Below are 27,292 nucleotides of genomic sequence, written 5' to 3'. Positions count from 1 at the left end.
ATATATTAAACCTTCACTTATTTACCTACATACATTAGGTATGATTTTTTTAAGTAGTAATAAATTTATAGTCTATTTTAAATAAATTTCTTTATTTGAACACTAACAGCCATTTATTAAGGTTTGGAATTTTTTTATTATTATTCAGGTCATGAAGACAGTGGACTGGTCATGGAACAGATAAACTTGTATGAACGGGTCTCGCCTCTTTTACCTGGAGAAAATGCGTTTCCAGAAAGACAGGTATGTGAAGAGATAGACTTCATTAGAATTACTAATCTTACTGTTTACTGGGATTTGAGAAAGCTTTTTCATTGTTACTGTCCTTTCTTATTCCTATGCAATGCATGTGTGCTAAAAGACTAAAGTCACTCAATAATTTAAAAAAATTTAAAGGTGTCCCAGTTGAGCTCAAGTATTCTACAGTGTCTGAGCTACCTGTCCACGTGGTACTACAATGAACCAGAGAACCATCTGTACTCGCCTCTGGCCCTCATGAAGATGCACAAGTTGACCAGAACCCAGTCAACCTGGGTCCAGGTCAGAGCCAGGGCTTTCTCTCAATCCTGGAAGGATTGTGAAACCTTGCTAGGTGACAATTTTATTATACAACTGATTTTGAGCCGAGTGATTATTAATCATTAAAATTATATCTTCCTAGTTTAGCCTTAATGGAACTACTTTTGTTTTGTAGTGGGAAAAGGTTGGATGGGTGGAGTAAGAGCTAAAGGAGAGGTGAACATCACAGAGATGGCCACGGTTCTCCACGATGCTAAGGTGAATAGAATTTACATATTTCACTTTTAAAAACATTTTCTGATTTTACAGTTTATATAATAGCTATTTTGTTAAGATGTTAAAAGCAGTTTTCTCCCAAAAGTTTGTTTGTTCGTCCTTCTGTCTGTTATTTCGTGCAATTATTTATATTCACCCGATTAATAGAAATAAAAAAAATAGAATCGATTTATTTTATTAATATTTTAACAACAGACATTGCTTTAGTGTCCAACAGAAACATTGAGCCTAATCTTACAAGCTGTTGAGAGTCCATCAGACAGACTGGACTTAGCCAAGAAGCTCGGGGCTGCCAGGATTGTTGTTGATGTGATGTTAGCTCAGAAAGACAGAGTCTCGCTACTCGCCTATAGGGACAGTCTTACACGTAATTCTGAAGGCTGGATGTATGCTGATAATATTCTTAGCAAGAATAATGTCAAGTGGAAAAATTAGTATGCATAATATTATTTTTAGATATTTGAAATTTTGTTTAAATTGCACTTATTGCCGGTGAATTTGTAAAAATATTTGTGTACTTTTATAAACATTTTATTTTTACAAAACTTAGATAAATGAATCCACTTCTGTGATAATTAAAGTTTATAAGAATATGTTATATTATGTAATTTACATTTTAGTAGATTTGTGATTCGCAACAAATAATTTTCATTTTTTTTGTGTTTAAATGGAGGGAATTGATGTGGCAGTTCTTTATATCTAATCTAAAACAAACAAACAAGAATATGGTTCTCAAAATGAACACATTTGGCCACTCCATATAAGAATCTATGATCAACTCTCATGATTTTTATTTTTTTTATTAAACTGTCTGGTGGTATTAAGGAAAGATATGAGAGTTTATGAGATATTTTTGATATTTTCAGAAAACATATTAATCATTGTGAGGTAACAAACATGGATCCTGATCTATACGACGAGTTTGGAAATTATGTTGGACCTGATCTTGAGTCTGAGGAGGACTCGAGTGAGGAGGAGAGAGAGGATAGGGATGAGGAGGAGAGGATGGATGATGAAGAGGATCAGGTTAGTTACTCATAATTCATCAGTGGTGGAAGAGAGGAAGTTTTGTGACATAAGATTTTAAGACAAAAAGCTTTTTATTTTGTTGGTACACTTACAATGACATAAAAAAAGTTTTTTTTGTAAAAAGCAAATCTTAAGAACTGTTGGGTTAATTTGGATTGTGGAAAATTTTCATGTTATGTGTTGGTCTATGTTCTCCTTTCCTGAAACACCTAGCTCTAAATGTTAAGCCATTAAGTCATAGCATCTGCTGATTATACGATTAAGTTTTAAAGAAATCAATTTGATCTTCGAAAATGCATCTAATTTCAAAAATTGGCATGATATGTTTTATTTAGAGAAAAAAACAAATCATTTTTACATATTAATGTAGTAATGCTGTCTAGAATGATTCCTAAAAGTGTTCAATTGATGCATGACAACAAAATATTCGTTTGATTGTGCAATGTGCATGGCGGTTAAATTAAAATCTTGCAGGCGAGACATAGTCTTGTTTAGTTCCACTCAGAAGCTTAGACAGTCACCTCCTTTTGCATAAACCATTGTCTTGACTAAGAGATCTCAAGTTGGTTCTTCGTTGAATTTTTCTCATCTCATAAATTGTTTTCTAGGAGCGGGGAGAAGATGAGGATATAGAGGGTGGTCAGTCCATGGCTATTGTTCTACATGAGGATAAGAAGTATTATCCAACTCCTGGGGAGGTATTCGGTCCTGATGTTGAAACTATCACCCATGAAGAAGATACTCAACCGTTAACAAAACCCATTATTGGTAATATATGTCATATTTCTTTTCTTAGTTTTTGTAATTTTCTGTTTCACAAGCTGACTTAAAATTATCTTTATTTTAGAACCCGTAAAGAAAAATAAGTTTGAGCATGTAGAGCAGGAGTTGCCCACCACTATCTATCACACCGAGTTCTTGGCAGATCTGATGGACAATGCCAACCTGATCAGAAATGTTGCCATTGTTGGCCACCTGCACCATGGTAAAACTTCCTTTGTTGATTGCCTCATGCAGCAGACACATCCAGATCTCAGAACTAAGGTATTTATTTGTTCTTAATCACTTTATACTTAATTTTTGACCGAAAAAGTTTGTATACTGTCGTTAGGAGGACGTTATAATATTTTTGCAATTAGATGATTTGAAGAGAGGACAAATACTATTTTCGGTTTCTTGTGTTATCAAAAAAATGTTTAATTGGACTTCTTAAGTTATCTACTTTTATTCTGTTATATCTTAAAAGTTTTACAGTTGCAAATCGGCTACACAATTTTATATTTAGGATGACAAGCCTATAAGGTACACAGACACTTTGTTTACTGAACAAGAACGTGGCGTATCCATCAAAGCTGTACCTGTCACCCTAGTCTGCCAGGATATCAGGTTCATACTTTTTTAACTTAACAAATATTTGAAAAAGGAAATATGCTTATATTTGTACAAACATGGTTTACTAGCTAAACATCTTTAATATTTTGTACCTAGTAATTTGGATAATTTATCAGGGAAAAGTCGCATCTGATGAACGTATTTGACACTCCTGGCCACGTCAACTTTTCCGACGAGGTTACAGCGGCCATGAGGTTGGCGGATGGTGTCTGTGTGTTCATTGATGCTGCTGAGGGCGTTATGCTGAACACAGAGCGTGTGATCAAGCAGGCTGTGCAGGAGAAGTTGGCAGTCACTATCTGTATTAATAAGATTGACAGACTTATTCTGGAACTGAAGCTACCACCTCAGGTTTAATACCTATATTTTTATACAATTTAGAATAGATTATAAAGATATTTTTTTTATTTATTTTGGGACAAGATATTTAGGAAAACTATAGAAAAGTATAAATGAAGGATCTCTTCCAACCAACTTTTCTTTAATTCCCATTCTTTTGGTTAAATCTCAACACCATGCCGAAAAAATATCCAAATTTTCGACAATTTCAGGTTAAATTAGATTTCTGCGCATATGTCTTTAATTTTTAGTTTGCCTGTCTACATTATTTATTATTATCGTTTATTTGTCTCGGTTATTAGGGAATAAAGTTTTAAATGATAAAATTGTTTAGGACGCTTACTACAAGCTGAGACATATTGTTGAAGAAGTGAATGGATTAATGAGTCTCTATTCAGAGGATGAGACTCTACAGACTCTATCACCTATTCAGGTACTTAATTTGAACAAAAAAATATTTTGCCGCAATCTTGCTCGAATACATGCACAGTGGGATCTTTTGCCAAAAAACGGGACATTAAGGGTAGACAAAAGTAAACATCAATAAAAAAGCTTGTATTTGACGAAATGATGTAATTTCTTTTGCTTTAACTCAAAAATAACATAAATTTTGCTCCTGTTAACTTCTAATGTGCATTTGGTATGTACGTCTTGCTGTTTTGGAGGAGCGAAGCTACCCTATTTTTAAAAAATCTATAAAACTTCATAACTTTAGTTAAGATAGGAATATTTTAACAAAATCAACGTCTATGTAAATATTTCTTCAATGCAAACAATGTTTGTGAACATGAATATAGCGTTAGGTGCACCCAGTTCGAGTCCCGGCATTTTTAGGTAGGTCCAGTATAAGTAAAATAGGACACTTATAAGGCATGTTTTCAAATGTTTTTTTTTACAGATATAAACAACAATAACATAATTTTCAAAACACTTTTGATTTTGTGTTAATACCTTTATTCTAAGTCTAGCTATCTTCATTTAAAGTTTGTATAAGAATATAAACATAATAACTAATATTATATTCTCTCTCAAATGTATATTTCTCTCTCTCTCTCTGATGCGTATATAATGTTTTTGCAATATTATAATTAATTCGTACATTTGAATTTCTGCTGGACCAAAACCAGTTAGAAATACAATTTTTTTTAGAACACATGAAATTTAGCAAATTTAATTGCTAAAATAAAAGTATTTATAAGTCATTTTTATTAAACGAGTCCTTTAACCCTTAAATGTCCATTAAAACCGCGAGAACGGCAAAAATCGTTAAAAATCTCGCCAACGGCGGCAAATAACGGGGTAACGGTTGGCCGGAGGCAAATAATGCAGAAGTAAAGAAAGTTCCGCCTCAAAAAGTTAGAAAACATTGCAGAGATGACATTGGGCTCTAAAATGACTCCTTCCCCCTCTAACGGAGGAAAATTTGAAATTAACAAGAACAAAATTGTTCAAACCATGCAATGTAAAATGCTCAATTACTCAAAAACGGACAAGAGGCCCCAGGTTGTGAAAACTGTTTAATACACAATACATGTTGTATATTGATATTATTATTGCAAAACCCGGGGCCTCCTGTCCGTTTTTGTGTAAAATGGAGAAAACTGATTTTTTGGGGTTAAAAATCTTAATATTTTTGGTGAAATTTTCTCACAAAATGTCAATTTACACCACCAAAAAAATATTTTTTTAAAATTTTTCTTTAATTAGACATTGGTACAGGTATCTGAAAAGTACCTCAACCAAAAATTATTTTCATAAGATGAACATAAATGTATTTTTTGTTGCTTTGAAAAAATTGTGTAAAAAAATCTGGAAAATCATCAAAACTGAAAAGAAATTTTTCACTACCTTTTTTAAAAATGGCATAAATCCGCCAAAAATGAATATTTTTTAAAAATTTCTGTTTAAGCTGTCTACTTACAGCCATTATTAATTCCTAGGATAGATAAAAGTCAATTTTAAATTTTTTGGATGTCCCGATTTTTTTCAAAAGATCCCACTGTGACATGATTCTAAATGTGGACGTCGTTGATGACGTGATTTTATTTATCAAGGGGGGGGGGGGGAAGTTCTGACACTTTTGCGTAAACAGTGATTATAGGCTTTGTCTTTGGAGTGAGAGGATAGGTTATTTGACAAAAAAGTTTCCTTTTGGGATGTAGTTTTCCTATTTTTAAAAAAAATTTGGATTCGGCCTCCAGGTTCCGGTACTCCAGGCCTCCAGGTGGATTCTGGACAGGTAAAAAAAAAATTTCAAGTTAGAACAAAACTTATTTAACAAAAGTTGCTACTTTATGGATGGTATGAACTAATTTGAAGAAAATTTTGAAATCGGGCTCCAGGTTCAGGTACTGCAGGCCTCCAGGTGGATCCTGGACAGGTAAAAACTGAAAAAAATTTCTATTAAAGTTAGAACAAAACTTATTGAACAAAAGTGGCTTCTTTATAGATGGTATTAACTAATTTGAAGAAAATTTTGAAATCGGGCTCTAGGTTCAGGTACTGCAGGCCTCCAGGTGGATCCTGGACAGGTAAAAATTGAAAATTTTTAGTTTAAAAGTTAAAACAAAACTTATTTAACAAAAGTAGCTTTTTTATAGATGGTATTAACTAATTTGAAGAAAATTTTGAAATCGGGCTCCAGGTTCAGGTACTGCAGGCCTCCAGGTGGATCCTGGACAGGTAAAAATTGAAAATTTTTACTTTAAAAGTTAAAACAAAACTTATTTAACAAAAGTAGCTTCTTTAAAGATGGTATTAACTAATTTGAAGAAAATTTTGAAATCAGGCTCCAGGTTCAGGTACTGCAGGCCTCCAGATGGACCCTGGACAGGTAAAAAACTGAAATTTTTTTCTATTAAAGTTAGAACATATTATTTATGGATGGTATTAACTATTTTTTAAAAAAATTTGAAATTGGGCTCCAGGTATAGGTACTGCAGGCCTCCAGGTGGATCCTGGACGGGTAAAAATTGAAAATTCTACTTTAAAAGTAAGAACAAAACTTATTTAACAAAAGTGGCTTCTTTATAGATGGTATTAACTAATTTGAAGAAAATTTTGAAATCGGGCTCCAGGTTCAGGTACTGCAGGCCTCCAGGTGGATCCTGGACAGGTAAAAATTGAAATTTTTTACTTTAAAAGTTAGAACAAAACTTATTTAACAAAAGTGGTTTCTTTATGGATGGTAGGAACTAATTTAAAGAAAATTTTAAAATCGGGCTCCAGGTCAAGGTACTGGTAGGATCAAGGTGGATCCTGAACGGGTAAAAACAGAAATTATTTACTATTTAATTTAAGACAAAATTTGTTTAACAAAAGTTGTTAATTTTTAGCTAGTATTACCTAATTTGAAGAAAAAGACGAAATCAAGTTTTGTTCTAACTTTTAAAGTAAAAAATTTCAATTTTTACCTGTCCAGGATCTACTTGGAGGCCTGCAGTACCTATACCTGGAGCCCGATTTCAAAATTTTCTTTAAATTAGTTAATACCATCTATAAAGAAGCTACTTTTGTTAAATAAGTTTTGTTTTAACTTTTAAACCAAAAAAATTCAATTTTTACCTGTCCAGGATCTACCTGGAACCCGATTTCAAAATTTTCTTCAAATTAGTTAATACTATCTATAAAGAAGCTACTTTTGTTAAATAAGTTTTGTTCTAACTTTTAAAGTAAAAAATTTCAATTTTTACCTGTTCAGGATCTACCTGGAGGCCTGCAGTACCTGAACCTGGAGCCCAATTTCAAAATTTTCTTTAGATTAGTTAATACCATCCATTAAGTATCAATTTTTGTTAAATAAGTTTTGTTCTAACTTTAATAGAAATTTTTTTCAGTTTTTACCTGTCCAGGATCCACCTGGAGGCCTGCAGTACCTGAACCTGGAGCCCAATTTCAAAATTTTCTTTAAATTAGTTAATACCATCCATAAAGTATCAACTTTTGTTAAATAAGTTTTGTTCTAACTTTAATAGAAAAATTTTTCAGTTTTTACCTGTCCAGGATCCACCTGGAGGCCTGCAGTACCTGGACCTGGAGCCCGATTTCAAAATTTTTTTCAAATTAGTTCCTACCATCAATAAAGAAGCAATTTTTGTTAAATAAGTTTTGTTCCAACTTTTAAACTAAAGATTTTCAATTTTTACCTGTCCAGGATCCACCTGGAGGCCTGTAATACCTGAACCTGGAGCCCGATTTCAAAATTTTCTTAAATTAGTTAATACCATCTTTAAAGAAGCTACTTTTGTTAAATAAGTTTTGTTTTAACTTTTAAACTAAAAATTTTCAATTTTTACCTGTCCAGGATCCACCTGGAGGCCTGCAGTACCTGAACCTGGAGCCCGATTTCAAAATTTTCTTCAAATTAGTTAATACCATCTATAAAGAAGCCACTTTTGTTCAATAAGTTTTGTTCTAACTTTTAGAGTAAAATTTTCAATTTTTACCTGTCCAGGATCCACCTGGAGGCCTGCAGTACCTGAACCTGGAGCCCGATTTCAAAATTTTCTTCAAATTAGTTCATACCATCCATAAAGTAGCAACTTTTGTTAAATAAGTTTTGTTCTAACTTGAAATTTTTTTTTTACCTGTCCAGAATCCACCTGGAGGCCTGGAGTACCGGAACCTGGAGGCCGAATCCAAAATTTTTTTAGAAATAGGAAAACTACATCCCAAAAGGAAACTTTTTTGTCAAATAACCTATCCTCTCACTCCAAAGACAAAGCCTATAATCACTGTTTACGCAAAAGTGTCAGAACTTCCCCCCCCCCCCCTTGATGGTAGTTCTATCAATGAATTTATTATTATTACTTAGATCTTACACCAGATTATCATGTACTCTAATAAAGTAAAACTTAGAGTAGGTTAAAAAAACGATCTACCCGATTCCTACCTTTTTACCCCATCCCCTTTTCTCCTACATGATTAACGACCCGACCAATAAATGACAGGGAAAACAGCAACTAAAATTGATTAAAATATTTCCCCTGTCATAATATCCACGTTAATTTCACACCCATCGTTCTATCATGCAAAGTAGGTACTATTATTAATAAATGAACATGGTTGAAACGAACGTAATGATTATAGAGTTGCTACGCTTTCAAAATTTGACTTAATTCTTACAACAATCCTCATGCAAAGTTCAGAATAATGAAATGGGAAACTTCTAACATGCAATATCAAGTTAAGATGGAACTGTAAGAAGATCTTTTTTTTGGGGGGGGGGGGCATTTCTTAATTTTAACTAATTAAGGCTAAAACATATAGCCTAAAATTTCACCTAAATATTGCATGTTTGTTGACATTTTGTTACTATGGAACATATTTGTCCTCGTTATTTACGATGAGTGAAACCTTGCAAGGTTTTTACTTTAGATACGGGATAAGTATAAGAAATAAGTTTTTAATTCAAGTTATTTGCTTTATTTTAATTTGATTGCCTCAAATTTACGTTCTATGTTAGGATTGATAGTAATTTTTTTTTTTGTATTTTACTATTTTTTTTTAGAAATAATGATATGATCATAAGTAGGTATATGTATACACGCATACAAATATGTATTATGTATTGCATAATAATTTTATAAAATATATATAGAATATACTAAGTACTATAATTTAGTGAGTCATGATTTATGTGAAATAAAACATCTACAGTCAAGTATTTGTGTATTGTTAAGTTAGGAAATATATATATATATCTTTTTATTCTTCTGCAAGAGATAAGATAATTGAATAAAGTTGTTATAGTAATTGTAGGATTTATTATCATTTTTTAAACATGAAGTTGAACAAGATAAATGTATTTTAATTCGTGAAATTTTTATAAAAAAAAACAGATTATAGTATATGTCTTAATAATAGGAGATATGTAATATCTTTCAAGTTATAAAGTATTTTTTTAGGGAAATGTATGTTTTGCCAGTTCACAATATGGTGTATGCTTCACCCTCAAGTCATTTGCTTCCCTGTACAACGATACGTACGGCGGAATTAACGTTTCCGAGTTTGCTCGCCGTCTCTGGGGCGACATTTACTTCAACTCTCGCACACGGAAATTCACCAAGAAACCCTCGCATGGCTCCGCACAGAGAAGCTTTGTCGAGTTCATCCTTGAGCCCTTGTACAAGCTCTTCTCCCACGTTGTGGGTGATGTTGACACGTGTCTGCCTGCCATGTGCTCCGAGCTGGGCATCCGTCTCTCCAAGGAGGAGTCCAAGATGAATGTGAGACCTCTGCTGCGTCTAATTTGTTCTCGGTTTCTGGGAAGTTTTACCGGATTTACTGACATGTGTGTAGAGCATATACCAAGTCCTGTGGAAAATTCGAAGGTATGTGTTTATTTTTGCGCCGAATATTTTTTGGATTTTAATCTATAAAACAATTTGTTAGCTACTCTTAAAGTGGATTGAAATTGGCGGATCGTGGAAAGGAACCAAAGTAGGGGGTTTTGTCGGTATTTTCACAGAAGCTTTTGAAAGGTCATTTTAGGTTAGCTTAGGTAAATGTTAATGATTGCCCCGCAAGGTTAGTAAATAGAAGAAAAGTTATATAATAATATGACGAAACCCACTACTTCGTTTTCTTTCCACGATACAGATTGGCTAAAAAAATACGAATCTTTCCTAAAAAGCAAAGATACATTACCTAGGCAAGTCAACAAATAAGAAGTAAAATAAATAGATATTTTAAACAAAAAAATAATATTTTATCAAAGCCTGTAGGCAGTCTTTCGTTTACTTTAAGCTTCTAAATAAACAAAAAAAATTTCCTAGGCTAAGGTGGAGCAGATCTACAGTGGAACAAATGAAACCCAAAGATATGATGACATGCTGGCATGCGACCAGGAGGGAAGATTGATGGTCCACACAACCAAGCAATATCCGACAGAGGACACGACCTGTTTCCATGTTCTGGGCAGAATAATGAGTGGCACGCTGTATGCTGGACAAGAGGTTAATTTTTAATAATTATTCAGTCTATTTTATCATCTATTTTTCTTTTGCAAGTGTCTGTTATTGATGTTATAAAAGATATCTAAAATGAAATTTCTGCTGCAGTTGTTATATCAAAATTGAGAATTTGAAATTATTTTAGGTCCGCCTTCTGGGAGAAAACTACACTGTCTTCGACGAGGAGGACAGTCGTAATCTCCGCGTGGGTAGGCTCTGGATCTACGAGGCCAGATACAAGATAGAGGTGAACCGTGTACCAGCTGGAAACTGGGTTCTCATAGAAGGAATTGATCAACCTATTGTAAAGACATCGACCATTACAGATTTGCACGGTAAGACATTTTTTTTTTAATTAAGATTTTTTTCAGTTGCATTAAAAAAAATCGCATTAGGTATTAAATGTTTTTTTTTGTTACAGGAAACGAAGAGCTGTACATTTTCCGGCCGCTTAAATTCAGCACCCAGTCAGTCATAAAGATTGCTGTAGAGCCTGTGAACCCGAGTGAATTGCCCAAAATGTTGGACGGACTCAGAAAGGTTAACAAGTCATATCCCTTGCTATCAACAAGAGTTGAAGAATCAGGAGAACATGTCGTCTTAGGTATGATTTAGTTGAAGCTTCATTTAAATGATATTTTATACGCCTTAATTTGGTCTCCTTATTTACATGAAAAAAGTTTTGGTTATTTTAATAGTCTAATTTGAATTTATTTTGCATTAACCATTAAAAAAGAATATTTTTTTTCTTCAGGAACTGGTGAGTTGTATCTTGACTGTGTTATGCATGATCTAAGGAAACTATATTCTGAGATTGATATCAAGGTGGCCGATCCTGTCGTTTCTTTTTGTGAAACTGTAGTCGAGACATCCAGCTTGAAGTGTTTCGCCGAGACTCCAAACAAAAAGAACAAGATGACCATGATTGCCGAACCGTTAGAGAAAGGCCTGTCTGAGGATATTGAGAATGAGGTTGTGTCTATCACATGGAATAAGAAGAGACTTGGAGAGTTTTTCCAGACCAAGTATGACTGGGATCTCTTGGCTGCCAGATCTATCTGGGCATTTGGTCCTGATGCAACAGGTCCAAACATTCTTGTCGATGATACCCTTCCTTCAGAGGTAGACAAGGGCCTTCTTGGCTCAGTTAAAGAGAGTATTGTGCAAGGTTTCCAGTGGGGCACTAGGGAGGGACCATTGTGTGAAGAGCCCATCAGAAACGTCAAGTTTAAGATCCTTGATGCTGTCATTGCGAACGAGCCAATTCATCGTGGTGGCGGTCAAATCATCCCCACATCTCGTCGCGTTGCCTACTCTGCCTTCTTGATGGCAACTCCAAGACTCATGGAGCCGTACCTGTTTGTTGAAGTGAGTGCGCCAGCTGATTGTGTGTCTGCTGTTTACACTGTGCTGGCCAGACGACGAGGTCACGTGACTCAGGACGCACCAGTGCCTGGCTCACCACTCTACACAATCAAGGCTTTTATCCCGGCCATTGACTCATTTGGATTTGAGACAGACTTGCGTACCCACACACAAGGTCAGGCATTTTGCTTGTCAGTATTCCACCACTGGCAGATTGTACCTGGAGACCCACTGGACAAATCTATCACCATCAGGCCTCTAGAACCACAGACAGGTACAGCTCTGGCCAGAGAGTTTATGGTGAAGACAAGGAGGCGCAAGGGATTGTCAGAGGATGTCAGTATCAACAAGTTCTTCGACGATCCTATGTTGTTGGAGTTGGCAAGGCAAGATGTCATGCTCAATTATCCAATGTAAACACAATCCCTCTTTGCATTATGTATCTCATTATTATTTTTTTTTGTCATGTATTATGTGTAAATGTTGAACTTATGAAGTTACCTGATGTATTTATAGATGAAATGATGTTATATGTTTTCCTTGCATTTTTTTGGTATTTTGCAGATAATACGTTTAAAATGTTTCTTTAATACATCCGCAAATGGTTCAGAACTAAAATAAAAATGGAGGCCATACCAAAGTTACCCATGATTAGCTTCCAAGCCAAGCTAAGTCCGGATAACAATGATATTAATGCTAAATTGAAAGCTCTGATTAGTGAACGATTTGGCGAGAATCCTTCTGCATTTGCTAATGAAATTAAGGAATTTGAAACCTTGCGGTAAGATATTTTACATACATTCATATTAGTACAATGATGTAGGAAGAAGAAAAGGGTGTGGGGCATAGACGTCCAAGGGGGGGGGGGGTAAAGGGGTGATTTCCCCCCCCCCCCACAAAATTTTACCCCCCCAAATAAAAAATCTTGGACGCCCCTGGGGTGGGGGGTTATCTTCTAAGATATCCATCATAAACAAGTGTTTAGGTTGCATTTTTAGGCTATACTAGAAAGCTATAATTTGATTAATAGTTTTATAGCTTCCTGTTCTTGATCGCCTAAATACCGCAATTTATATCTATTTGAATAATTTTTACCCATAAAATAACATCAATCATACAACAACAACAACAAAATATGGGTAACTTTAAATATAAGCTATAGTTTCTAGAATGTTTGTTTTATGGAATCCAATAGCATATTTAGTCACTCAGCAAATGAAAAATAAAATTTCAGGGCAAATACATGTATTCGTGCATCAGAAACAATAGAAGGAGTAGCTGCCCTCAAGAAATACTACTGTCAAGTTGTATTTCTAAAAAACAGGTATTACATTTTATTTACTGAATATTATCATATATCATTTTACTATATTTCACCTATGTAACTTGTTAAATATATTTGTATTCAGGTTTAAGATATCCAGTGTGATGGCATTCCCCTTCAGCTGGAATGAGTTGTTCTCACAGAGTAACTTCGCCAGTACAGACATTGATTATGAGCTTGCTTCTGTTCTTTATAATATAGGTAGGCAGTTTTTTTTAAATGTCAGGTAGATAATAAGCCATTTAGATTATATTGAAAATATTATATCAAATAAAGTTAACGCTTATCTCAATTAAGACTCGATACCTTGCCAAAAAAATATTATTTTTAGATTAAAGATTTTACTCTCATTGTCTGTAAGTTTGCAGAATTTAAGATACTAGAGAACCAGTAAATTGACTGTAGTTTGATAAACTCTATTCATAAGATAAAGAAAATATAATTTCAGGAGCATTACACTCTCGTCTTGGGGCCACTGAAAGTCGGGATGAGGCGGAGGGCATGAAGATGGCTGTGGCACACTTCCAGTGCGCGGCATGGGCTTTCCACTCACTTCCAGATCTGTATGCTCAGGTAAAATAAGATGCTTAAAGGGATAGGTCAATGGCATAAAAAATAAACAAGAGATAGTTACATTAAGTACATTAAAGAATTAGGATTCATAAAGTAGTCGCCCTGCGGAAAATTTGAAAAAACAAAATATTTTTTTTTTATATTTAGGATATAGAATCTGATTTGAATGGAGACTTGATGGGGATTATTTCCCAAATATCTCTAGCCCAGGCTCAAGAGTGTATCATGGAGAAGAGTATTTTGGATAACAGAAAACCTACCATCATATCCAAGGTAGGAAAGTTAGACTCTTAATTATATTTAATCTTTTAAAATTTTAATTATTATTACTCTACATCTTCAATTATCCTGATAACTATAAGTTGTCCACTATCCATTCCTAGCATCCTTAAAAACACAGACCATTACAAGTTTTGGTATAGGTAACACAGAGAAGGACGCAAAATCAACTACTTAATAATTTTAATGAGAGCTTTCGCTCCAGGCCGCTTGATTGTAATTTCCTTCTTACCCACTCCCCTTCAGTTATATGAAAATATGTTTTACACCGACACTACGCCAACAAAATATTCAATTTTCGGCAATTTCAAATGGAATTAATTGGCTGAATAGCAGCCCCCGGTTTTTAGGAATTACAGGCAAATTTAAAGACATGCACTGTAGCGCTTCATATTAGGATTATTATTTTCTTAAGGTTGGAGGACAAGTAGTGGAGTATTACAAGCAGGCAATCAAGTCTATAGAACATTCAAATTCAAAGGAGCACGGAGATAGAATTATTGATTTTATTGGAAATAAACAACAAAATCAGTGGGCTGCACTCATCAAGTTTAAGGTAATTAGTCTATATTAATTAGGTACATTTTTTCAATTTCCATTCAATTATCTTATTACCTAACAAAATGATTTGAATTTTCAAATCATTTAAAGATGATTTTTTTGCTATATAGTATCTTCTGCATTTAAAACTAAATGCTTCAGACTTAAATACATATTTTAATTTATCTTAGATTAAATACTATGCAAGCCTTAGTCTGTTACACATGGGTATGTTGTCAGAAGAAAATCAGAAAATGGGAGAACGAGTTTCATATTATCAGGTAGCCTTTTGGTTAGAAAAGAAGGATGTTTGTCTGTTCGCCGTTTTCATTATGCCAAATAGGCTTTTAATAGTTTTTGGACTAAACGTTTTAAGGAACCTAATAATGTTTTTAAGTCATAAATCAAGCTGACTTTTTTTACTAAGTAAATATCTTTAGCCAATGAAGTTAACTAATTCCTAATTATAAATGAAGAGAATGGAATTATGTAGAGTATAGGTAACCTTTTCTATGAAGCTATAATAAAGAGAAGGTAGGTTTCTGGTAGAATCCGTAAAGGTGTATGTTTTAAGGCTTAAAAATAGTAGTAGAACGATAATATTCACTAAATATGTGTATTTCTTATTGAAAAGAACTACCTATAGACAAAAAATTTTTTTTTAAAGTTAACATAAACTTTTATCGTTCTACTACTGGTTTTAATATATAACACATAACCTTTACGGATTTTACCAGAAACCTACCCCTCTCTTTCAGCTTTAGTAGTATTATCTAAGATATTCTTGAATTACGAGGGATCCTTTCTATAATTTCCTCCCCTTTTTTAGGCTGCAGGTGACGCCTTGGCAGAGGCAGCTAAACTTGCCAAAAAGCTTGATTCTATCCACAAAAATGTAGCAGAACCTTTGATGTACGCCAGTGACGTCATAAACGGCAAGCTCGACAATGCCAAGAAGGAAAACGAATTTATCTACCATGAGAAAGTTCCCGACATTGACACTTTGCCAGAGATTAAGGGAGCAAGTCTGGTGAAAGGGATTCCGTTTGATGTGTCAGATCCTGAAGTATCGGGACAGGATATATTTCATAGACTTGTTCCTCTAGAGGCGCACGAGGCCAGCTCACTTTACAGTGAAGAACAAGCAAAACTTCTTAGGTATGTATTTTTCGGTTCCAGGACAAACGTAGGAGTCATAAACGTCTGAGTGGACAAACGCAGGATTGCCTTAATATTAAAAAGATAAAGTATTTTTTGTAAAGGTTAGGTTAAGATATGAATATATAAATGAGCCCCTGTTAGTGTTTAGGGTAGGTTACATGTCCTTGTCCACTCTGACTCTGATAGTCCTAGGACCTATTTTTCCAGACAGGTATACATTTTTTGAGAAGGTGAGATGTTACATCCATGTATTTTTTATAGGCATTTATATAAATTCAGCATTATGGCAGCTGAAATAAATATAATCTAAATTTCAGGACAATCTTGAGTGAGACAGAGAGTGCTAATAACGAGCTTACAGTCTACATGTCTGCTCTGCAGCTAGAAGATATACCAAGTGAGGAGGAATATGCAAACATTCCTCAACAACTGATAGAGTGTGCGGCTGGCCTCAGCCTCAGGTATGCTTAACAAAAGAACACGTAAAAATGTGAAGAGAATTTTGCTTCTGCATTTATCTGTAGACTTACTAGATTAAAACGAATTAGATACTTTTGTTAACTCGATAATATAATTGGATCATGGATAGAAAACAAAGTAGCAGGTTTATTCGTATTTTCACAGTAGCTTTTCTCCTATTTCTAGCCACTGCGGGGGGCTCTATGCCTACGGGGCAATCATTAACATTTACCTAAAATAACTATCAAAAGTTACTGTGAAAATACGACAAAACCTGCTACTTCGTTTTATTTCCATTGTTCATATATTTTATTACCTTTATTTGTTGCATACTTATTTTAATTACTCAGAACCACGGCAGTGAGTCAGCTGCAGGAAGGCATGGCAAGTTTAGCAGGTGTATCTGCTGACGTAGAGGCAAGCATCATTGAAATACAAAAACTCCTAACAGAGGAAAAGGATAAAGAAAAACAGTTCCAGGTAACTTATATAAAAGGACATTGTAATTTAGAGACGAGCTAAATATATTCAGACATTCTTGACATTTTTTGATTGATCGGTATTCAGGGGTGTATATTCTACATGGGATCAGGGCTCAGGGGGGGGGGGGGGGGTAAAAATAAGTGGTTGGAGGGAAAAAAGTGTAAAAATTAAGAAAACTGAAAACATTTGTTCTATTCCCCTCCTTGGTGAAAAAAACTAAAAAAATGTGTGGTGGGAGGGATAAAGAAATAAAATATAGAGTTCTTTAAATATTTTTCTATTTTCCCCTCTACTTGGTGAGAAAAAACTAAGGAGGGAAAAAATAAAAAAAATTATAGCCGGGAAAAAAAATAAATCTTGTGCAGAATATACACCCCCTGTCGGTATTATTCACTTTAACAATCTTGTTCAATTGCAGGAAATAGTTGGACCCAGACCCAGTCATATAATCTCTGAGCTTGAGAAAGAAACTCAGAAGTACCAAGAGGCACATTCAATGGCATCTGAGTCTAACTTGACTTTGAATAAGGTACATTATAAAGTGACCGCTAACAGAAAGGTTGGTGTAAAACCTTGGTCAAACCGTGTCATAACAAAAGACAAATAACTTTTAAGTCTACTTTATCGTTATTGTAGTAGATTATCGGAATTTTGTCTTGAATGATAAATTACTTAAGTAAAAGGTTTTAATATCTTTTTTGCTGTCATAGGATTAGTTGTCTGTTGGCTTAAGAGCAAAGGGCATTGTAAAGATACGTTTTTTAGTCTTTAACAACTGGCAGCTGTTATTTAAACTTTGAGCATGACCTTTCTTGCTTATTTAGTCGTATAGTAATATTCGTTTAAAAATGTAAATAAAACCTGCTTACTATTAATGGTGATAGATATGGTTTAAAAATGTATAAATAAACATTAATTTAGGCAATGAGACTTCACGTGAAAAATCTTCAGCTGTTAAGCAAACCTTTGTCCGAGATAGAGGCCCAGATACCACAAGTTTCTAGCTTAGATCAATCTGTCCTACATTCACTAACAAGTATTAAGGAAATTATTTCAAAGGTAAGAATTATTTACCTTTCACGCATATGCAGACTCATTCATATTTTTTAATAGTAAAATTAGAAATATTAGATTGTAGGTATCTTTTTAATTGTCCATATTGAAGGGGGGGGGGGGGGAGGTACACCTATAGGAGATAATATTTTAGTATAAAATTTTGCACTGGACGTACGGGCTTGTTTTTATAGTTATCAATCCAACTCTTTTTGCAAAATCTCTTATAACATTATACAAGTCATACTAGGATGATTTTTTTTAATGTGTAATCTTTTACGTTAAATGGGAAAAAACTTTTTTGGGATCTAGTGCACATCACGGTAAAATGTTCCTTGTAACGATTATCTCCAAATATCTTAAAGGCTGCTAACAGTCAAACGGTTGTACAGTGAACATAAATACACGAAAAAGATTTTTATATTTAGTTTTTTCTTCATTGAAGCTTTCCCTGTGCATCATGTGATCTTAGCTATTCAAGATTATTTGTAGGCCTTTTTTTGCAGCCTAACACGGTGTGCGATTGATGTCGTTCAGCCGTTTTGCAGTTAGAAGCCTTTAAAGTAAATAGATTTTTGGAGATAATCGTTACCAGGAACATTTTACCGTGAACTGCTTTAGATCCCGATTTTGACTAGAAAATCATTCTGAACTCGTTTACAAGGTTGAGGAAATGAGAGGTCAGCGACAACATCTACTTGATAATTTGCGGGAAGCAATCAAGAACGATGACATTACTAACAGTCTAGCCAGCAAGGGGAACAAGGACAATGAAAAAGTATTTGAGGAAGAGCTAAAGAAACATCAGGCCACTATTGATTATATTAGGTAACCAAAATTATAATGATAAATTGCAATGCGGATCTATGATATTATGAGAATATAATAAGTAGGACAACTTTCATTATAAAAGATAAAATGCAATACATATCCTTACATAAAAGTAGTATGATGTATATGAGTCTGTCTGTGTACCAAAGGATCTCGTTAACCGTTGTACCGATATGGTTCATCTTTTTATTGCAGTTTCTCATGGGTTTCGGGGGAGGTTACCTCCTCCCTCTCCTCTCCTTTCTTCAAGTGCATCTAGAGGCCTCTAGGTGCGTAGCCCTATGTGTATTTGAATTATAATAGGTATCTTGTTATGCATTACAAAATGTATTTTGATCCAGACAAAATATACGAGCACAGAACAATATCCTTGCTGCGCTAACAGAGAAGAACGCCGAGTATGCTATTGCCAGAGAAAAGGTTGGAACTTTTGTCAGAGAGAGGAATGAAATGATTGGAGGATTAGTGGCCAGCTTTCATGTTTATGAAGATTTATTAGACAAAACTACAAAAGGACTGGAGTTTTATACAAGGTAAGAGGAGAAATACCTTTTTATTATTTGTATCTTTTTTGTAAGAGATGTTTTCATTTTTAGATACCTTTGCTGTTTTTGACGGATTTGTATGAAAATTTTAACTTCGATATTTTTTGTTTAACTACGAGCTTTTTTGTTTGTTCGCCCCAATAGACGTAGTCAACAGCCCAAAATCGCCATCGTCTGCACTATGTAATTTACATAAACACGTCGATTTTTATGAAATATTTGCGTCTATTTATCTTGTAACAAATTATAAGATTTAATACCTAGTATGACGGTCAACAATTTTATTATAATAAAAAGTAGGCAATTCTAAGGTTTATTTGTATAATCTACATTTGTACACTTGTGTTTAGGTTGGAGCAAAACGTATCTAAATTATCTTCACGAGTGGAAGGAGTTGTAAAAGTTCAGGAAGAAGAAAGAGAACAGCTAATTTCAACGTCAACCAAAAAGATGGCAGAAGCCAGAGAAAAGTCCTTGGCGCTCATTTCTGGTCAGCAGCAAAGCATTCCATCCGCAGCAAGTTCTATTCAGAAACCCCCATCACTCTCCATCCCCGAGTATAAACCAGAATTTGCGCCAGGTGCTCCGCCTCCGGATACACCTGAGAATCCACCAATTGGAGCTCCAAGCATTATCAATAAACCAGCAACAAGTTGCAGACCAAAGCTGAAGGATTATCTTGCCGCCAGAAAAGAGGGATCCAAAGAGGAAAAGGATCAATTGCCAGGTGTGAGGCCTCCTCCAGTTGGCTCAGAAGCTGAACCTGATAATACTACGCATTCAGCTGCTGCTATAAGTTTAGCTGGGTATCAAGGCCAATATCCAGGTATGCAAGGTCATCATACAACTATGCAATTTCCAGGAATGCCAGGACAATATGCAGGAATGCCAAGTTATCCGGGAATGGCATATCCTCCTACCTTCTATCAAAATCCACAATTTGCAGCTATGTATGCGCAAAGCCTTAACATGGTAAAAGGTTTACAAGGTGGAGCTAATGCAGTTTCAACATCAGATTCCAATGCACCAGGTCCATCAGTTTCAACAACTACGACCCAGCCAACAACTAATACTTGTCAAGCCCAGAATACCAATGTAAGTCAGCCACAGCAAAATAGGCAGCAGCAAGACCCAAATATTCAGCAATTGCCAGGACAAAATTTACAGCAACAGCAAGGACAAAATTCACAGCAACACCAAGGTCAATTTATACAACAAGGGCAAAATATGCAACAACAGCAAGGGCAGAATATGCAGCAACAGCAAGGACAAAATATACAGCAACAGCAAGGACAAAATTCACAGCACCAAACAGGTCAAAATACACACCAACAGCAAAGTCAAAATATACAGCAGAAGCCGAGCGTGCAGTTACAAGGTCAAAATGTGCAGCCACAACAAAGTCACAATTATAGACAAAATTTTCAGCAATTCCAAGGCCTAAATTTACAGCAGTATCAAAGTTATCAGTTACAACAGACTCAAGGCCAACAAACACAGATGCCTCCAAACCAACAGACACAGATGTCTGCAGGCCATCAGTCACAGTTGCCTGCTGCAACAAGTCAGCAGCAACCCAGTTATCAGATTTTGCAGCAACAGCAATCTCAGATTTCACAATCTACTCAGGCTACTCCATCTACTGGATCTGCTGTTAAAACTACAGCTGGCCAACAGATCCAACCAATATATTCTTCTGGTTATACAATGCCTTACAGTCCAGTAAATGTGACTCAGTCTTACCAACCGAATCCTACAAATGTTTTGCCCCAACATATTCAAAATCAACAGACTTACCTATACTCAAATCAACAGCCAGTGTCAGGCAGCCCCACAGTAGGAAATCAGACACAGTTTCAACAGCAAACCCAACAATTTTATTTAAATAACCAAAATTATATGAACTATCATTTAAGTCCTCAACACAGAGCACCAAACACAAATAATCGTTTAGTTGGGCAGCCAAAAATGAACCCTGTAGTGCCCCAGCCTGGATCAATACAACATCAAGATGGTATGCTTCAACAAGGACAGTTCAACACAAACAACAATACATCAGTATCTACAGTTCAAAATCCTACTAGTGTAACAAATTCATACATGGCGGGTGTAAATTTTTCAAACCCTTCAACAACGATGGCAAATACTTATGGTATAACACAAACAAGTCAAGGACAAACAACATTGACTCAGATTTACGGTCAGCAAGGCCAAATTTACCAACAAAAACCTGGACAAAATCCAATGGGAATGGCCTCTGTTCAACCAGGCTTTGTTGGACAGTTACCAGGACAAGTTAGACAACAGGTTCCAGGAACAGTTCCTCAACAAATGACCACCCAATCAAGCCTACAACAGCCTGGACATGTTTTTCAACAAATGCCTGGTCAAGTAAGACCACACTTTCTCGGTCAAAATAGTCAACAGACGCATGGGCAAGTAAGAACACAAGCACCTGGAAATTTTATTCAACAAACGTCCAGTAAAGTTGGTCAGCAGATGCCCGGTCAAGTTGTTCAGCAGATGCCCGGTCAAGTGGGCCAACAAATGCCTGGACAAATGGGTCAACAAATGCCTGGCCAAGTGGGCCAACAAATGCCTGGCCAAGTGGGCCAACAAATGCCTGGTCAAGTGGGCCAACAAATGCCTGGCCAAGTGGGCCAACAAATGCCTGGCCAAGTGGGCCAACAAATGCCTGGCCAAGTGGGCCAACAAATGCCTCAGCAAGTTGGTCAACAAATGCCAGCGCAAATGGGCCAACGAATGCCTGGGCAAATGGGTCAACAAATGCCTGGGCAAATGGGTCAACGAATGCCTGGGCAAATGGGTCAACAAATGCCTGGCCAAATTGGTCAACAAATGCCAGGGCAAATTGGTCAACAAATGGTTGGACAAAAGGGTCAACAAATACCTGGCCAAGTAGGTCAACACATGCCTAGACAAATTGGACAACAAATGCCTGGCCAAGTAGGTCAACAGATATCTGGCCAAGTAGGTCAACAGATGTCTGGCCAAGTAGGTCAACAGATGTCTAACCAAATGAGTCAACAAATGCCTGGCCAAGTGGGTCAACAACTGTTTAGACAAGTAAATCAGCAAAGGCCTGGCCAAGTAGTTCAACAAATGCCTGGCCAAATGGGTCAACAAATACCTGGCCAAATGGGTCAACAAATACCTGGCCAAGTGGGCAAACAAATACCTGGCCAAGTGGGTCATCAAATACCTGGCCAAGTGGGTCAACAAATACCTGGCCAGGTAGGTCAACATTTACCTGGCCAAGTAGGTCAACAAATACCTGGCCAGGTAGGTCACCAATTATCTGGCCAAGTGGGTCAACAAATGCCTGGCCAGGTACATCAACAACCGCCTGGCCAGGTACATCAACAACCGCCGTCAGGACAGACACATTTACAGGAGAATAAAGATATAAATCCTAGGTCAGCTATAGATTCAGATACAAAGCTAGGATCAAATTTAGATCTCCTATCCGGACTAAATATTGAAGGAAACAGAAGTGTATCACAGTTATCCTCTTCAACCATCACAGGAATTTCATCCACAAACCCACCTCAGCAGGAAAATGGTGTTTTTAACTTATCATCTGGTAATAGAAAGATACAAGATCCTGAAATTCAAAGCTCTGTCAGCAAAGAGAAACTTAAAGAGGTAATTTTTAAAAATGATTTGTATAGCTACTCTTTAACTGGAAACTTAATATTTGTAAAAACAAAAAAAAATAGAAATTGTAATATGATCTTAATTATTTTTAAGGTATATTTAGTATTTTACTACGCTATTTAAACGTGCAATGTTAGAAACAAGAATAAACATAGTATGGAGAGTATTATAACATTTACTGTCCTGATTTTGTTATAATAACTTTACTTTAAATCCTTATTTATGTATTTTGTTCAGGAAAAGATGAAACTAGATTCTATGTTGTCAACCCTGGACATTCAAACTACTTGGAAACAAATTTTGGAAAGTGTAGAGAAAAATGTTGCCATCAAGAAGTTAAGTGTTTCTGTCGCCAGATGTTATCCAACTAAGAATAGGTCGTCAGATGTACTTCCATATGATCAGTCAAGAGTTGCGCTTTTGAATTCCAAGGTTTGTTGTAACTTAATTTTTTTCTAATAGGGTTGAGGAATTATAGCATAATTGTCCAAAATTGTTTCCAACCACCAAAAATACTTGAGACTAAATGCGAAAAACTTGTTGTAAATGTAATTATCCAATAATTGTTATATTAGAAATAGTAAAATCACAGGCTTTTCTTGAGTTTTCAGTGAATATATTAACCACTTACATATAAATCTTAAGAGTAAAGACAATGAAAGATAAACATCCCATATGATTAAAAATAATTCCTTCTGTAGATTAATTAAAAAACTTGGACCCTAGGAGGCTAAACCAACTAAGAAAGTACCCCCATTCTTTAAAGCTATGGAACTAGAAAACGTTTAGTTTATAAAATTTGGGTTGCCATAATAATTTATGGACCATTGTCATTCCTTAGTAGCTATCTACTTGCCATGTGATATAGTTCCATTCTAAATAGAGGGGCTAGAAAATATTTGATGCATCATTTTACTTAACATTAAATATTATATTTATTAAGGATGATTACATAAATGCCTCTAGCATAAAAAGCCTGACGCCAGGATGTGGTGACTTGATAGTGACTCAGTTACCAGTCAGAGCATATCTGTGTGAGCTACTGAAGCTTGTGTGGCAGGAGGGTATAGAGACCATGGTGAGTCTGGTTCCGCAACAGGACATGGCGGACTCTGCATACCTTCCTCTAGCCAAACAAAGCTTGGCGGTTGAGGAGTTTACAATTACATGTCAATCATTAAAGGTAAACTTTTTATCAAACAGGACTGACAGACTTTTTTAGAGAAAAAAGGGAGATTTTTTTCCTTTATATCTTCCAAAATTGTATATTTATGTGTTATTTTTTAACCCACAAAGATTAAAAAAACATGTCTCAATGGAGTTTTTATTGTAAGGTTGATAATCGTTAAAGTGTCCCTCTTTCATGTACATATTTATACCTAATATACATGTCTTCTAGGAATGTTCTGGTTATCGAGAAAGGGTCCTCAATATCTGCTGTAGCCTAACCCGCCAAACACGAGCTATCCTCCACATTGAGATGACTGGATGGTCAGGTCCAGATCTGCCTCCAGTTGACCGGGTTCAACAGCTTCTCCTACCTGGAGTGTTGCGAGTAATTGCTCTTAGAAAACTGCAGAGATATCCTGGCAAGCCTGTTTTGGTGCATTGTAAAGATGGTGGCTCTAAATCTGGCACTGTGTGTCTTATTTTGGCGGCATTGGCCCAATTACAGGTATTTAAACATCCTCTTATTTAAAGCAGAAATGTATTTTGTCTGAAATTATCTCAATAACTACTTGGGTTCTCTATTTTACGTAAGCTTCTTATATGCCATTTGGTGGTTTTAGGCTATTTTATTTTCTTGGCGTAGTTTTAAGCTATTTTGATTTTTGGTAGCAGCGTTTCTTTGCAAATGCCACCTTTTTTCATCTGCCCCCCCCCCCCCCCCCCCCCGATTTATTTTGCATGTTGGCTGTACCTTATTCCTATAGTTCATAATTTATCTGATAATGGCCTCGGATCACTGAATAAGTCCTACTTTTATTGTTTATTGAATTCTCTTGTCTCAATTGTGTCAATTTATTAAGGTTACTAGTACATTGCCAGACACTGTATCTTTATTTTCAAATATTCTACAAACAAGGAAGGGAGTTATCAGAGATAAAGTTTATGTCAGGTAATCCAGGTTTATAATTATAGGTTTATAGGAGATCACTAACATACATTTTAGTATGATTTACGATTTATATTAACATATAAAAAAAATTAAGTTACCCTATTTGTTTTTCTTCAAGTTTTTCACCGAGTCGAAGATGACTTTATGCAAAATCATATTTTATATTATGATCAAAAAAAATTTAATATATTAAACGAAATTAATATTTTGACAAGGAATATAATTAAATGTATTTTGAATTTGTTTATTTTTACAGATTTTATTTGAGTGTGATTGAGCAGTATATGTGTTCAGAACTTGGTTTATCAAATAATTCAGGTCAGTTCAGCCTATTCATCATAACCAGCGCAGCTACTTTTTAATTATAATTTGTCCTTTTAACTCGTTGCTAACTAGGATTGGTGGATTATAAACATCCAGTTCTTTATTTTTCAAGAACATTAGATTGGAACTTAAATTCATATTTACCTGATGATATTAATTAATTTATGATATTTTCTAAGTTACGTTGGTGTTAATCTCTCTAGACTAAAGGGGGGGGGGGGGGGGGGGGTAATGCAACCATCTCGTAATCAGTGATTAAATGGCACTTAGAATTAGAATTTCGATCTGAAATTTTGCATGAATAATCCTTGGTAGGTCTATTTTCCCTAAATCGAACAAAAAGTTGGAAAAGTAACGGCTGACGGCTCAGCCGTTTTGCCAATTTTTGCCAATCTTATGAGCATATTAGTCACGAAACCAATCTCCACATAATACTTTTTGTCGCTCAAAAACCTTATCAAACGGTTCTAGCCGGTTGCTGTTGGTACTAGAAATTTAAAAAATGGTTATTGCTATCATTTAACATGAATTAAACCAAAAATATGTTTTAAAAAGTTGATTCCTACGTAATTAATGATGAATTTGCCCTGAAAATAGGCAAAAAACGGCTAAACGGCTGAGCCGCCAGCCGTTACTTTTCCAACTTTTTGTTCGATTTAGGGAAAATAGACCTACCAAGGATTACTCGTGAAAAATTTCAGATCGAAATTCGAATTCTAAGTGCCATTTAGTCATTGATTACGAGATGGTTGCATTAAAAATAAACCTTTTATTTTAGGATTAAAAGCAGACCCTATAAATGCACCTATTGCATTAGAACCAAGTTTATCATCAACTAGTGTGCCCAGTATTTATGGTGAACAAGGACAAACTATTGTCTCTAGCATACAATCAGAGCAGGCAGTTTTAGATCAAGCTAAACAAAAAATACAAGCTTCTGTTGTTAAAAATATTGGAGCTGGTGACATTTCAATACAACCTGGAGTGGAACAGAAAATTCAAGTTGAATTTGTTGATGATAACAATGTAGAAGTTAACGATGATGATAATATTCCTGTAACTATAACAGAAGAAGTTGACGCTGGAAATGGAAATATTATTGGGGGACAATCAAGTCAACAGAACTCGCAAAGCTTTAGTAAAGTTGAAGAGTTGACTAGATTTGAAGGTCTGAGCCTGACTGACTCGCCAGCTAAACGGAGAATAAGCAAGGAGGATTTTAAGAAATCGACAACCAGCTTAGGATCAAGTTCAGGTGATCCCTCTGATCCTCTAAGTCAGCTGGATCCCTTGTGGTCGCTTGGGAAAAAGTAATACACTACACAGTACACACACACAGCATATAAAAGATATTCACTCAAATTTATTCAATGTAAACATGCTTGGATGGATTATGATATCGGAAGAAAGTTGGTTTGCCTGAAACTCCGAAATATTTTCTTGCTGAAGCAACTACATTAGCACACATAACATTATACAGTGACATTCAGAAAAACTGAAAATTTTGTATAAAGATTGTTTGTTTTTTTATCTGGCAGCATAGTTAGAGGCGAAATGGTAAACCTGTTTTTCTAAAATTTGATCTTATTATTTATATCGGTCAAAAGTCTGAATATTAGAAAATAAGAATTGTTTATAAATTAAAATTACACCTAAAATTTTGAAAATTTTGATTCGTCTATTTTTATTTAGAAATATATATACTATTCATATAGATTATTATAATATTTAGTAACATTAGTTTTTAAAAATAGTAAGATTTAATTTAAATATAGCTGGATTTCAGTATCTTTTTATTTTACTAAGTCCATCATGTGTCAAATCCTATTTTTCTTTTATTAAATTCCACGAATATTTGTTTATTGTGCATTTCTATTGCTTTTTTTGTAAATTTTTGAAATAACGACTACGTGATTATTTATGCTTAAATAATAGTTTAAATATAATATTATATCAAATATATATGTAGAAAATATTGTATTGTGTATTTTAATGGCTAAAAGTCAAACATGAACAAAATTTATATTAAATATATTTTTAACCTCAGATA

General features: G+C 35.1%; 3 protein-coding genes across 4 annotated transcripts in view; all 3 read left to right on the top strand.

The window, feature by feature from the left end:
• The window catches only part of Vps16B (Vacuolar protein sorting 16B), a 4,987-nt gene extending 3,322 nt beyond the window's left edge, over window positions 1-1,665 (top strand). The window contains exons 6-9 of the mRNA XM_080156205.1: window positions 149-243; window positions 397-592; window positions 695-777; window positions 1,003-1,665. Of these exons, the coding sequence (XP_080012331.1) occupies window positions 149-243; window positions 397-592; window positions 695-777; window positions 1,003-1,230 (602 nt within the window). The 3' untranslated portion in view covers window positions 1,231-1,665. The remainder of the gene's footprint in view (window positions 1-148; window positions 244-396; window positions 593-694; window positions 778-1,002) is intronic.
• Window positions 1,642-12,441, top strand: LOC145315966 (116 kDa U5 small nuclear ribonucleoprotein component). Its single transcript, XM_080156204.1, has 11 exons — window positions 1,642-1,821; window positions 2,433-2,592; window positions 2,672-2,868; window positions 3,110-3,210; window positions 3,333-3,567; window positions 3,890-3,988; window positions 9,462-9,887; window positions 10,332-10,511; window positions 10,654-10,843; window positions 10,930-11,112; window positions 11,263-12,441. Exons 1-11 carry the CDS (start codon window positions 1,693-1,695, stop codon window positions 12,288-12,290), a joined length of 2,928 nt encoding a protein of 975 aa, XP_080012330.1. The 5' UTR covers window positions 1,642-1,692; the 3' UTR covers window positions 12,291-12,441.
• On the top strand, window positions 12,418-27,292 carry mop (tyrosine-protein phosphatase non-receptor type protein myopic). 2 transcript variants are annotated; one of them, XR_013878203.1, is made up of 22 exons: window positions 12,418-12,654; window positions 13,108-13,197; window positions 13,283-13,398; window positions 13,646-13,770; window positions 13,918-14,043; window positions 14,465-14,605; window positions 14,781-14,870; window positions 15,419-15,747; window positions 16,068-16,211; window positions 16,560-16,689; window positions 17,111-17,221; window positions 17,614-17,751; window positions 18,410-18,573; window positions 18,918-19,109; window positions 19,472-22,787; window positions 23,037-23,231; window positions 23,743-23,982; window positions 24,199-24,474; window positions 24,830-24,918; window positions 25,175-25,236; window positions 26,021-26,799; window positions 27,029-27,292. XR_013878203.1 is itself a non-coding variant. In XM_080156202.1 (21 exons), exons 1-21 carry the CDS (start codon window positions 12,497-12,499, stop codon window positions 26,554-26,556), a joined length of 6,768 nt encoding a protein of 2,255 aa, XP_080012328.1. In that variant the 5' UTR covers window positions 12,418-12,496; the 3' UTR covers window positions 26,557-27,292. The 2 variants fall into 2 exon arrangements, 1 of the variants encoding a protein (XP_080012328.1); XM_080156202.1 differs by having other exon boundaries at window positions 26,021-27,292.

Source organism: Acartia tonsa, chromosome 4, assembly GCF_053477335.1.
Source record: "Acartia tonsa isolate MP-2025a chromosome 4, ASM5347733v1, whole genome shotgun sequence".
In the NCBI taxonomy this organism is placed as follows: Eukaryota; Metazoa; Arthropoda; class Copepoda; order Calanoida; family Acartiidae; genus Acartia; species Acartia tonsa.
This window is presented reverse-complemented; position numbering and strand designations above follow the sequence as displayed.